Source organism: Leucoraja erinacea, chromosome 26 (genome assembly GCF_028641065.1).
Source record: "Leucoraja erinacea ecotype New England chromosome 26, Leri_hhj_1, whole genome shotgun sequence".
In the NCBI taxonomy this organism is placed as follows: Eukaryota; Metazoa; Chordata; class Chondrichthyes; order Rajiformes; family Rajidae; genus Leucoraja; species Leucoraja erinaceus.
The window spans coordinates 21,704,199-21,717,107 of NC_073402.1; the positions used below are offsets into that span (position 1 = coordinate 21,704,199).

The 12,909-nt window shown below is 43.2% G+C and overlaps 1 protein-coding gene across 1 annotated transcript in view; it reads left to right on the forward strand.

The window, feature by feature from the left end:
* mfsd2ab (MFSD2 lysolipid transporter A, lysophospholipid b) overlaps positions 1–5,992 on the forward strand; it is a 57,447-nt gene extending 51,455 nt beyond the window's left edge. Inside the window, exons 12-14 of the mRNA XM_055656345.1 lie at positions 1,314–1,457; positions 3,334–3,510; positions 5,642–5,992. Coding sequence (XP_055512320.1) covers positions 1,314–1,457; positions 3,334–3,510; positions 5,642–5,696 — 376 coding nt within the window. The 3' untranslated portion in view covers positions 5,697–5,992. The remainder of the gene's footprint in view (positions 1–1,313; positions 1,458–3,333; positions 3,511–5,641) is intronic.
* Positions 5,993–12,909: the final 6,917 nt, after the last annotated feature.

The following is a 12,909-nucleotide window of genomic DNA, read 5'->3' on the forward strand; positions in this document are numbered from 1 at the left end:
CAGCAAGTGATGCGCTGTCGTTATTTTTCGTTTTTCGTTTTGAAGATAAAGCATGGATACAGGCCCTTCAGCCCACCAAGGATACAGGCCCATCGGCCCACCAAGTCCGCGCCGACCAGGGATCCCCGCCCACTGACATCCTACACACATTAGGGACAATTCACAATATTACCACACCAATTAACCTTCAAGCCTGTACGTTTTTGTGGAGTGTGGGAGGAAACTGGAGATCCCGGGGTAAGCCCACGCAGGTCATGGGGAGAACGTACAAACACAGTGCAGACAAGCACCCATCGTCAGGATCGAACCAGGGTCATTGGCGCTGTAAGGCAGTAAATCTACCGCTGTAACCCTTGATGAGCTCTTCGCCGATGATTGGCAAGCTGATGGTGCCAGTATGCACCATTTTAAAAGAGTTTCTGTGTTACTCGCCCACAGTAGCTGGGCTGTGAGAGTGGGCAGAGCTAATCGTTTCATTCCTGCAAAACAAAGGTATTTTATACAATCTCTTCAGCACCCCCACCAAACTACTCCTGAATTGATGTTGGTACATTAGAGAATGCTCCACATGCTTTAGACCTCATGCATGGTGATGATTAAAAATACCAGTTTCATTACAGGATAGCGATTCCCACCCTCTCCTGGAAAACAATAATGATCATTAATCGAACTTTATCAGAATTGCAGGCTTTGTTCCGCATTAAGTGAAGATTGTTTTGAACAATGAGAAAAACCAAATAGGGCAGCATGTTAATCTATCTATTTAACATAAAGTCTTTTTTCTTATTTGTTAAAATATTGGATAATAAATGGCGAAGCCTGAATACTAATTGTATTGCTTGTTCTTTATTGCAAAATATTCTGGCAGAGATAGATAAATTCTTGATTAGTACGGGTGTCAGTGGTTATGGGGAGAGATAGATCAGCCATGATTGAATGATGGATGAGACTTGATGGGCCGAATGACCTATTTCTGCTCCTATGACTTACTTAAGAAGGGTCCCGACCCAAAACATCACCTTTCCATTTTCTTCTGAAATACTGTCGGCTGAGTTACTCCAGCACTCTGTATCTATCATCCATATGCAGCATCCATATCCAGCACTCTGTATCTATCATCCATATGCATAAGATTGTTGTGTTGACTATGCTTTGATTTACATTCAGTCAAGTAAAAGAAAATAAATAAGAATTCTGATGCCTTTTCAAGATTTCACCATTCACAAATACTGGTGCTGTAAAACTGGAATTAAAACCCATTATAACACTCGACATTCAATGTTAAACATATTCCCTGTTTGCCCTCTTAACAGGTCCATGTTGCCCGATGTTGTTGATGATTTCAGACTGAAGAATCCAGACTCCATGGGACATGAAGCAATTTTTTACTCCTTCTATGTCTTCTTCACCAAGTTTGCATCTGGAGTGTCCCTTGGAATATCCACGCTGAGCCTTGAGTGCGTAGCTTTGATTTACTCTCTCATTTTAGAATATGATACCATTAGACTACCTTTAGAAGAGATGAGGAGGAATTTCTTTAGCCAGAGGGAGGTGAAGCCATGGAATTCATTGTCACGGGTGGCTGTGGAGGCCAAGTACTTGGGTATTTTTAAAGTAGAGAAGTTCTTGATTAGTAAGGGTGTTAAAGGATACGGGGAGACGGCAGAGATAGATATATTTGTGATTAGTGCAGGTGGCAGAGGTTATGGGGGGGGAAGGCAGGAGAATGGGGTTAGGAGGGAGAGATAAATCTGCCATGATTGAATGGTAGTAGACTTGATGGGCCGAATGTCTTAATTCTACTCCTATCACTTATGACCTAAGGCAGGAGAATGCGGTTGAGAGGGAAAGATAGATCGGTCATGATTGAATGACAGAATAGACTCAATAGACCAAATGGCCTAATTCAGCTCCGATGAATTATGAAGAGCTGAATAAGGAAACTAGATGTGTACAATAATCGGGACCCTGGTGAATGCAGATTCTGCATGTTTAATTTCAACCCCAGCTTTAAAATAATACTTTAGGGGGCTGACATGTTAGCTTGTAAGCAAGTGTACAGTTACGTGTGATTTGGGATTGAACTTGGGCTAATTAAATATTAGCTGAAAGTTATATTTTAAATCTAAAATTTGTTGTAGAAAGGCTCCAAATTGGTCATCATGAAATTATTTTCTGTTTCAAACCCTGCTGTACCATTTAATTTGGGGGATATAATAAGGAAATTTATATCATCATTCTATAACTTAGTCATTCCACATTATTAGTGATCATTTGTGATCCGGTGATCATTAGGGATCAAACACATGGTTTCCTTTGATTTGGTGCTATTTTTTCTCACCCTTGAAAACGATGCCTTTGGCGCATCTTTTATGCTTTAATTTATTTTCTACGCAACTACAATTGCAAAAAAAAAATTCAAGGTTTCAGGGTCAGTTTATTGTCGCATGTACCAGTTGAGGTCCAGTGAAATTTGAGTTACGATACAGCCATACTAATGAAAAGCAACAAGACACACAACCACATAAAAGTTAACATAAACATCCACCACAGCAGATTCCACATTCCTCACTGTGATGGAAGGCAATATGGTTCAATCTTCTTCCTCTTTGTTCTCCCGCGGTCAGGGCAGTCAACCCACCCGCAGTCGGGGCGATCAAAACCCTCACAGCCGACGATAGAAGCTCCCGTGGGGTGATCGAAACTCCCGTGTCGGGGCGGTTGAAATTTTCCGCGGCATGGAGCTCCCGAGTCGGCCTCTTCTTACCAGAGACCGCAGGCTTCACGACGTTATGTCCACGGGCTCCGCGGTTGGAGCTTCGATCCTCGGCAAGGGGATCGCAAGCTCCTCGATATTAAAGTCCCGCAGACTCCCGCGGCTTGCAGCTCCGGGTCGGTCTCCAGGAAAGACCGCCAACTCCACGATGTTAAGCCGCAGTGGGGACGGAGATACAATACGGGAAAAAATCGCATCTCCGTCGAGGTGAGAGATAGAAAAAAAGTTTCCTCCAACCCCTCACATAAAACAAAACATACTTTTTAACACCTACAAAAAAATAACATAAAAAAAGAAAGAACAGACAGACTGTTGGCGAGGCAGCCACATTATCGCTATTCTGCCTTGTCTGGTTTAAAGATTAAGCTTTCTCAAAGCTTGTGTGTATTTGTGTGATTAAACATTCTAATCTAATGTCAAGTGCTTGATGCCAAATCCAGTACATTTTTGACTTGTATGTGATTTCATCTTAACTAAGATAACTTCTTGGATATCCTGCTGAAAGCTGTGGCAACCAATCACTGGGACTATGTTTTCATTATATTTTCCTCGTACAGTTTTGCAGGTTACCAGACCCGAGGATGTGAACAGCCTGATGCAGTGCATCTGACTCTGAAGATGTTGGTTTCTCCAGCACCTATATTCTTAATCATACTGGGATTGATTCTTTTTAAATTGTACCCAATTGATGAGGAAATTAGAATGAAGAACAGGAAAGCACTTGAAGACTTGCGGTGAGTTTGTGATGAAAGGAAATTCATTTTCATTCTTGCCTTTACCTTTCTTGACTTGGAATGGAATCCTTCATTGTCACATGTGACAAGGCACAGTGACATTCTTTGCTTGCGAACCCAAGCTATGCAAATGCATAAGTCTCCCCTAAGCCTAGGGCAGCCTTGTCCTGGATTCCACTGCCGCCATCCATTAAATGAAGACTGGCTTTCAGCAGTAAAAGTAACCATCAGTGCTCACCATTATTAAAGAGTATTTAAGAAGGAACTGCAGATGCTGGAGAATCAAAGGTACACAAAAAAGCTGGAGAAACTCAGCGGGTGCAGCAAAGGGTTTCGGCCCGAAACGTTGCCTATTTCCTTCGCTCCATAGATGCTGCTGCACCCGCTGAGTTTCTCCAGCTTTTTTGTGTACCATTATTAAAGAGTAAACTGGATGAAGTGTTGGTGTTTAATGCAGTTAAACATGGCATTTGAGAATTTGCTGTCCCAGATTCACTGTTACATTAGAACTGACTAAGATTCTGCTTTTAAGCCTGTGGGAGGGTGTGACCTTTTGATATTTACCCACTAGATACACATTTTAGGGCAATGCAGTGGGTTGGTCCTGAGCTCGATTGCAGTCTGTGTGGAGTTTGCACGTTCCTCCTGTGACCACGCGGGTTTCTTCTGGGTGCTCCAGTTTCCTCCCACATCCCAAAGGCGTGAGGGTTTGTAGGTTAATTAGTTTATGTAAATTGTCGATAGTGCGTAGCGAGTGGGATGACAGAACTAGTGTGAACAGGTGATTGATCCTACGCTGTATATCTAAACTAAACTAAAACTCAACGTGTCAACTAGTGTTGCTTATATTTTAATAGCAGTAAATAACATCAAATCCTAGTGGGCATAGCTTTAACATGAGAGGGGTAACGTTTAAAGGAAATGTACAGGGTTTGAGTGCCTGAAACACGCTACCAGGGCTGGTGATGGAGGCAGATATGATAGTGGTGTTCAAGAGGCTTTCGATAGGCACATGGACATGCAGGGGACAGAGGGATATGGATCATGCGCGAGTAGATAAGAAATGGACTTGGCATCATGTTCAGCATGGACATTAGGCCGAAGGGCCTGTTCTTATGCTGTACTGTTCTGTGTTCTAATTCCTGACCTGATACAGGTACAGGTGAATAAGTCAGTTCCAGAACTATGAATAAGTACAGAATTTTAATTTTATTTTAAACCGTGGATTTCCCTCACCTACAGCTTTGTGTTTTGGTTTTATAAAGCTGCAGAATAAAAACAGTTTGATTATAGTGCATTGCATACCATTGTCTAACCAATGGTCTTGTTAACCAAAGTTGCTGAACTTAGTCGTAGATTCATACAGCACGGAGACAAGCCCTTCGGCCTAACTCACCCATGCCAACCAAGATGCCCTATCTACGCTACTTCCATTTGCCCACGCGGCCCACATCCTTCTAAACTTTTCCTATCGATGTACCTGTCCAAGTGTCTTTTTAATGGTGTTACAGTTCCTACCTGGTAGCTTGTTCCATAGCTTAAGGGTAGCCACAATGGAAAAAGTGACTGAGCAGATATTTGTTGTTTCCACAGCTTGTCTAACCTGGGCTTTCCTAGTCAATGGTCATGAATTGCAACTTTTGGAAAATGACATGGTTGTTCTTGCATTGTTTAGCTCTCTACCAATTGATGTATAAATAGGGGGCGATAGTGCAGGAGACAGGACCAAAAGTCTTGAATATGGCAGACCTGCGTTAAGTGTTTCTCTGGCAACACAAGGGCATGGTAGTAGGGATACTGCCTTGCAGTGTCAGCGACCTGGGTTTGATCCTGACTACTGGTGCTTGTCTGCACGGAGTTTGTATGTTCTCCCTGTGACCTGTGTGGGTTTTCTCCAAGATCTTCAATTTCCTCCCACACCCCAAAGACGTACAGGTTTGTCGATTTATTGGCTTGGCAAAAAATGTAAAATGATCCCTGGTGTATGTCGGGTAGTGTTAATGAGCAGGGATCGCTGGTCGGTGCAGACTCAGCGGGCTGAAGGGCCTGTTTCCGTGCTGTTCCTCTAAACTACACACAAATTGCGCACTGAGTGACGACTTGCATCATTGTTTTGCTTTCTTCCTTGCAGAGATGATGACCAACTTTCACAAACAGATACAAAGGAACGCTGCAGCATTGTATAACATATTTACAGATATGAAATACTTTTTTTTGTACAGTGTACATTGCATTAAAATGCGAAAACGACAAGTCACCCACAGAAGACTGACTTCCAAACATATGGATTCAAGCTAACCTTTTCCACACTGTTTAATATGTTTACATTCTATTCATACTGAACATAGAATTTGTACAGTGTATATTGTTCTAATTTAGAAAGCTGTACAGATAGCTTGGTCTAATGTAAATTTATATAAATCTCAATGTCCTGTATATATTTGAATTAAAATATTAGTTGGCAATAAAATACCTAAATCACTGACTGAATTCTGATTATTCTGGGTTTTCACATGGACACAACATGCTAATTTACAGACTGCCTTACCAAAATGTATTTTTAAGATCATAAGACTGGAGCAGATTTAGGTAATTCGGCCCATCAGGTCAGCTCTGCTGTTTGATCATGGCTGATCTATTTTTCCCCCTCCACCCCATTCTCCTGCCTTCTCTGTGTAACCTTTGACATACTTACTCATCAAGAACCTATCAATCTGCTTTAAAAAAATATCCAATGACTTTGCCTCCACTGCCATCTGGGGCAATTTCTTTACCATGGATTCACCACCGTCTGGCTAAAAAAAAAATCCTCAACTCCATTCTAAAGTTGTATCGAAGGATATTCTGAGGCTGTGCCCTCTGGTCCTAGACTCTTCCACTACTGGAAACATGCTCTCCACTGCGAATTTTCATAATATAAGGTCATAAGTGATAGGAGTAGAATTAGGCCATTCGGCCCATTAAGTCTACTCAGCCATTCAATCATGGCTGATCTATCTCTCTCCTAATCCCATTCTCCGGCCTTCTCCTCATAACCTCTGACACCCTATCTATCGCCTGAAAAATATCCACTGGCGGCCTCCACACAGCCTTCTAAAGACAGTTCTCCTCATCTCCTTCCTAAAAGAACGTCCTTTAATTCTGAGGCTATGACCTCTAGTCCTAGACTCTCCCACTAGTGGAAACATCCTCTCCACATCAACTCTATCCAAACCTTTCACTATTCTGTATGTTTCAATGACTCCTCTGGAGAGTCTTCTAAACTCCAGCGAGTACTCATTCTTCTAAACTCCAGCGAGTACAGGCCCAGTGCCGACAAACGCTCATCATAGGTTAACCTATTCATTCCTGGGATCATTCTTGTAAACCTCCTCTGGGCCCTCCAGAGCCAGCACATCCATCCCTGTTAAGCCATGATCTTCAGTAGATTCATTGCATTTCAAACCCATTCATGATTGTCTTAATACATTACAAGCACTAATCTCTTAATTTCCCAGTCTGAACTGATCCCCACTTTCCAAAATGTGGGCTGATATAAGGTATGTATTTAATTGTACTATGTTTTGCTTTCTGCTTAATTTTTCCTGTTCTTGTCTGTAAGGGACAAATATCTCACTCTCTCTCTACATTTAAAATATCTTTAGCAGCTTGGAAACAGGTCTGCAGCCCAACTTGCACATGCTGAGCAACATGCCTCATCAACACTAGTCCCTGCATTTGACTCGTACCCCTCTAAACCTATCATCTCCATGTTCCTGGCCAATGTTTCTCAATCGGTGTGAGACTGCAGAGTCCCAGCAACTATCATTAAGCAATTTTCCTCACCAACCTCTACAGATGCGGCATAGAAAACATTTTATCGGGATGCATCACAGCATGGTTTGGGAACTGCTCCATCCAAGGCTGCAAGAAACTGCAGAGAGTTGTTGACGTGGCTCAGACCATCACGCAAACCAACCTCCCTTCCATTGACTCCATCAACACTTCACGCTGCCTCGGCAAGGCCACCAGCATAATCAAGGATCAGTCTCACCCCGGGCACTCCCTCTTCTCCCCTCAAACCAAAGTTTGAATATGTATACCTCCAGATAGTACCTGCCTCAACTACCTCCTCCGACAGCTTGTTCTATCTGCCCACCAGCCTTTATGTAAAATATAAAGCTGCCCTTGGGTTCATATTAAACCTTTACCCCACCTCGCCTTAAACCTGTATGATCTGTTTTCACCTTGCAGTGGTTTCTTGCTCCAATTCCTAGCCCATACTTTGTACACTTTTAAAGTTCCCAATTTGCAAGATTATGAGGTTGTTATGGTGAATATTATCAACATCTATCATTTACTTTCAGCTGTGTTTGCACTGTGTCCCTTGCTATTTTATTGCTTTTCCCTGGCTTGCTAATCTTTTCCATGTAATTGAAGTGCAAATATATACAATGAGAGGGCCAGCCATTAAATAATAAATTAAAATAAGACTGCAGATGCTGGTCTACACCAAAGATCGACACAAAGTGCTGGAATAATTCTGCTGGTCTCTGGAGAAAAAGGATGGGTGGCGCTTTGGGTCGGGACCCTGCAGAAGATTAACACTGTTAACTCTTCAGTGTGGTTTTCACATCGAAAATTTTTTTAATAGTGAAGGTCACTGCTGCTGGATCATTGAAAACACAAAACAATGTTAGTGTGAACTGAGGACAAAGTGCTGAGGAGAGACCTAGCTGGCTGAGTCCTGAAGGATACGGCTACCAAACTGGGTCTGTAGCAGGTAGTAGGTGTACGGTCATGAGAGAGATAGAAAAGCCTATGTGACCTTGAGCTTGCCCATCCAGCTGTGGCAGATACATCGGACCATGCTAATATTGGGACTTTGTTTCCCCCGCCCAACCCCTGTGGAGACTGTCCTATTTTCACACCAAGGAGCCCCCACTGTATTGCGTGCACCAGAACTAGTTATACCTCTGGACAATACTGGCATCTACCTGGCAAAGTGTGAAATTGCCGAAATGTGCACTGTTCACAGAAAGTGGAACAAGCCCATTCCGACTCATCATTTCCCGATCAATAACTAAATTTTTTCCTGATTTGATCATGACAGAAGCAAAGAAAATAGGTGCAGGAGTAGGCCATTCGACCCTTCGAGCCAATAGGATCATGGTTTATCATCCAGAGCCAATGCCCCATTCCCGTTTTATCCCCATATCCCTTGATTGCGTTAGCCCTAAGAGCTATATCCAACTCTCTCTCGAATACATCCAGTGAATTGGCCTCCACTGCCTTCTGTGGCAGAGAAATCCACAGATTCAAAACGTTTTTGCATCTGTACGCATCTGTACACTGATCAGAACACGAGGAATGAGGAGAGAATTATTGCCCTTAGCATCGGAGCAGCTTTTAATGGAGGACTGCATCAGGACTGGAGTAAATAGATTTACATAGATACATAGACGATAGGTGCAGGAGTAGGCCATTTGGCCCTTCGAGCCAGCATCGCTATTCAATGTTATCATGGCTGATCATCCACAATCAGTATTTTGTTCCTGCCTTCTCCCCATATCCTTTGATTTTGCTAGCCCTGAGAACTCTATCTAACTCTCCTTTGAATGCATCCAGTGAGTCGGCCTCCACTGCCTTCTGAGGCAGAGAATTCCACAAATTCACAACTCTCTGGGTGAAAAAGATTTTCCTCATCAACAGTTCTAAATAGCCTATCACTTATTCTTACACTGTGGACCCTGGTTCTGGACTCCCCCCAACATTGGGAACGTGTTTCCTGCATCTAGCGTGGCCAATCCCTTAATAATTGTATATGTTTCTATAAGATACCCTCTCATCCTTCTAAATTCCAGAGTATACAAGCCCAGTCATTCCATTGTTTCATCATATGACAGTCCCGCCATCCCAGGAATTAGCCTTGTGAACCTACACTGCACTCCCTCAATAACAAGAATGTCCTTCCTCAAATTAGGTTACCAAAACTGCACACTATATTCCAGGTGTGGTCTCAATAGAGCCCTGTACAACTGCAGAAGGACCTATTTGCTTTATACTCAAATCCTCTCGTTATGAAGGCCAACATGCCATTTGCTTTCTTCACTGCCTGCTGTACCTGCATGCTTACTTTCAGTGACTGGTGTACAACCACACTCAGGTCTCGCTGAACTTCCCCTTTTCCTAATCTGACACCATTCAGATAATAATCTGCCCCCTTGATCTTGCCACCAAAGTGGATAACCCCACATTTATCCACATTATACTGCATTTGCCATGCATCTGCCCACTCACCCAGCCAATCCAAGTCACCCTGCGTGCACCAAAGCATCCTCTTCACAGTTCAAACTGCCACCCAGCTTTGGGTCATCTGCAAATTTGTAATGTTACTTTTAATCCCTTCATCTAAATCATTAATATATATTCTAAATAGCTTTGCCCCAGCACAGAATCTTGCGGCACCCCACTAGTCACTACCTGCCATTCTAAAAGGGACCCACTAATTCCTATTCTTTGTTTCCTGTCTGCCAACCAATCACCTTTCCATGTCAATACCCAAACCCCAATACCATGTGATCTAATTTTGCACACTAATCTCCTGTGCGGGACCTTATCAAAGGCTTTCTGAAAGTCCAGATACACTACATCCATTGGCTCTCCCTTATCCATTTTACTTGTTACATCCTCAAAAATTCCAGTAGATTAGTCAAGCAAGATTTCACCTTCGTAAATCCATGAATACTCGGATCGATCCTGTTACTGCCATCCAAATGTGCTGCTATTACATCTTTAATAATTGGCTCCAGCATCTTCCCCACCATCGATGTCAGGCTAACTGGTCTATAATTCCATGCTTTCTCTCTCCCTCCGTTCTTAAAAAGTGGGATAACATTGGCTACCCTCCAAAGCACAGGAACTGATCAAGGGGAAGAGGTTCTAGTGTTGGATTCCCACCTCGCACAAAGGTTGGTGGATGATGGAAATCAATCATCCCAGCTCCAGCATCACTCCAGTTTCTCAACACAATGTCCCAGCCCCCCCCGCCATCTTCGTCCACTTCATCAGTGACTAGACGGCACAGTGGGGCAGCGGTGGAGTTGCTGCCTTACAGAGCGAGAGACCCAGGTTAGATCCTGACTGTGGGTGCTGTCTATACAGAGTTTGCACGTTCTCCCTGTGACCGCATGGGCTTTCTCTGGGTGCTCCAGTTTCCTCCCACACTTCAAACTCGTACAGGTTTGTAGGTAAATTGATTCAAGATTCAAGAGACATTTATTGTCACATGCATCAATTGGTATAGTGATATTTGGGGTCACCATACAGCCATACGAATAAAAGGCTTCTGTAAACTGTAAATTGTCCCTAGTGTGTAGGATAGCGCTAGTATAAGGTATGATCGCTGATCGGTACAGACTCGGTGGGCTGAAGGTTTGGATCTCAAAGTAAAGTCTAAAGTCTGAAGACCTTCCTTTATAATCTGCGGAGGTTCACTGATGATTTCAAAACATACAACTTCTCAGCAAAGGAGTCTGCGTGCAATGACACTGAGGTGATATTCAGGCATGCTCTGTTAGTGACATGTAATATTCCTGGCAACAATATCACAGGGAATGACCATTTTCATCTCCAAGGAGAGAGAGCCTATCCCCTGGCCCATCAGTACAGTGAAGGTACCTTCCAACTACCAGCATCACCTTCCTTGGTGTGGGGTAGTGTTGCTGAAGTGTAGTCAGGCCAAAGGCTCGCTCACAATGTCAGCAGAGCACGATTGCCTCTGAGAACGTGGGCATCGAGGGCTTGGACTGCAATAAGATGGAGTCCGCAAAGAATGAGCACAGGGTCAATGCTACAACTGCTTTAGCCTGCTCCCCCATGCAATAGGATCATGGCTGATGTCATTTTTTGGCCTCCTCTAGTTTTATGACTCATCTCCATTACTTCATGCTTAAATGTGACTAATGACACAGATTCCCAAATCGCAGCTTCAAAGAATCACAGCCCTCTAGGGAAAGTAGTTTCTCATCTCAGTTGCTTGATCAGAAACTATTTACTCAGTTTCTCCACCAGAGGGAACAGCTCCACAGTATTTTTTCCTGCCAAACAACGTTCAGGATATTTTATGGATACAAAATGTGTAGGAAGGAACTGCAATGTTTTGTTAAGGTCACCTCTCTTTCTCCTAAACTTTATACAGTATTGGTCCAATCTGTTCGATGTTCCTCACGAAGCCATATTTATCTTCAAAGACTGCGCAGAGTTCCAGTCATTTTCGTAAGTTATTTTCCAATCCAAGTTCTACAGATGCGGCAGGGAGAGCATTTTATCGGGATGCATCACAGCGTGGTTTGGGAACAGTTCCATCCAAGACCGTAAGAAATTGCAGAGAGTTGTGGAAGTAGCCCAGACCATCACGCAAACCAACCTCCCTTTCCATTGGCTCCATCTACACTTGACGCTGTCTTGGCAAGACAATCGTGGCCCAGTCTCACCCCGGCCACTCCTTCTTCTCCCCTCGCCCATCAGGCAAGAGATACAGAAATTTGAAAAAGCGTACCTCCAGATTCAGAGACCGTTTCTTCCCAGCTGTGGTATCAGGCAACTGAATGGTCCTCTCACCAACTAGACACGGGTCCTGACCTCTCATCTACCTCATTGGCATCCTTCAAACTAGCTTTAATCAGACTTTACTGGACTTTAAGTTGCACTAAATGTTATACCTTTATCCTGTATCTGTAGACTGGGTGGGCAGCATAGTGCCACAGCAGTAGCGTTACTGCCAAACAGCGCCAGGAAACCGAGCGAGCTTCAATCCTGACTACAGGTGCTGTCTGTGCAGAGTTTGCACGTTCTCGCTGTGACCTTACGGGTTTCCTCCCACATTCCAAGCTTGTGTGGGTTTGTAGTTCAACTGGCCTCTGTAAATCATCTCTAGTGTGTAAGATAGAACTAGCGTATGGGTGACCGCTGGTCAGCACGGAATCAGTGTGACGAAGGGTCTGTTTCCACACACTGTATCTCTAAACAAAAATTAAAACTAAACTGTGGCCAGCTTGATTGTTACTATATGTAGTCTTTTCGATGACTGGATAACATGCAACAAAATGCTTTTCACTACTTTGTTAAACATGACAATAATAAGTTAACCTAAACTAAACTACAGTAACCATCTGGGACAAATCTAGTGACAAGGCAGATGGTAGAAGGATAATGCACGCAACTCTCGGGGCCAAAGGCATTGTTAAGCTGGCACTGAAGACGGATAAAATATGTTCATAAGACCATTTATTGTTTTGGGATTACAGAAATAAAATGACATCAAATAAAAATATGTTCACAGCATCAAACCTTGGCAACAATCAACAAACAATCAAATACTTTTGTACACACACAGTTCCCTTCGCTATCTTTGAATTA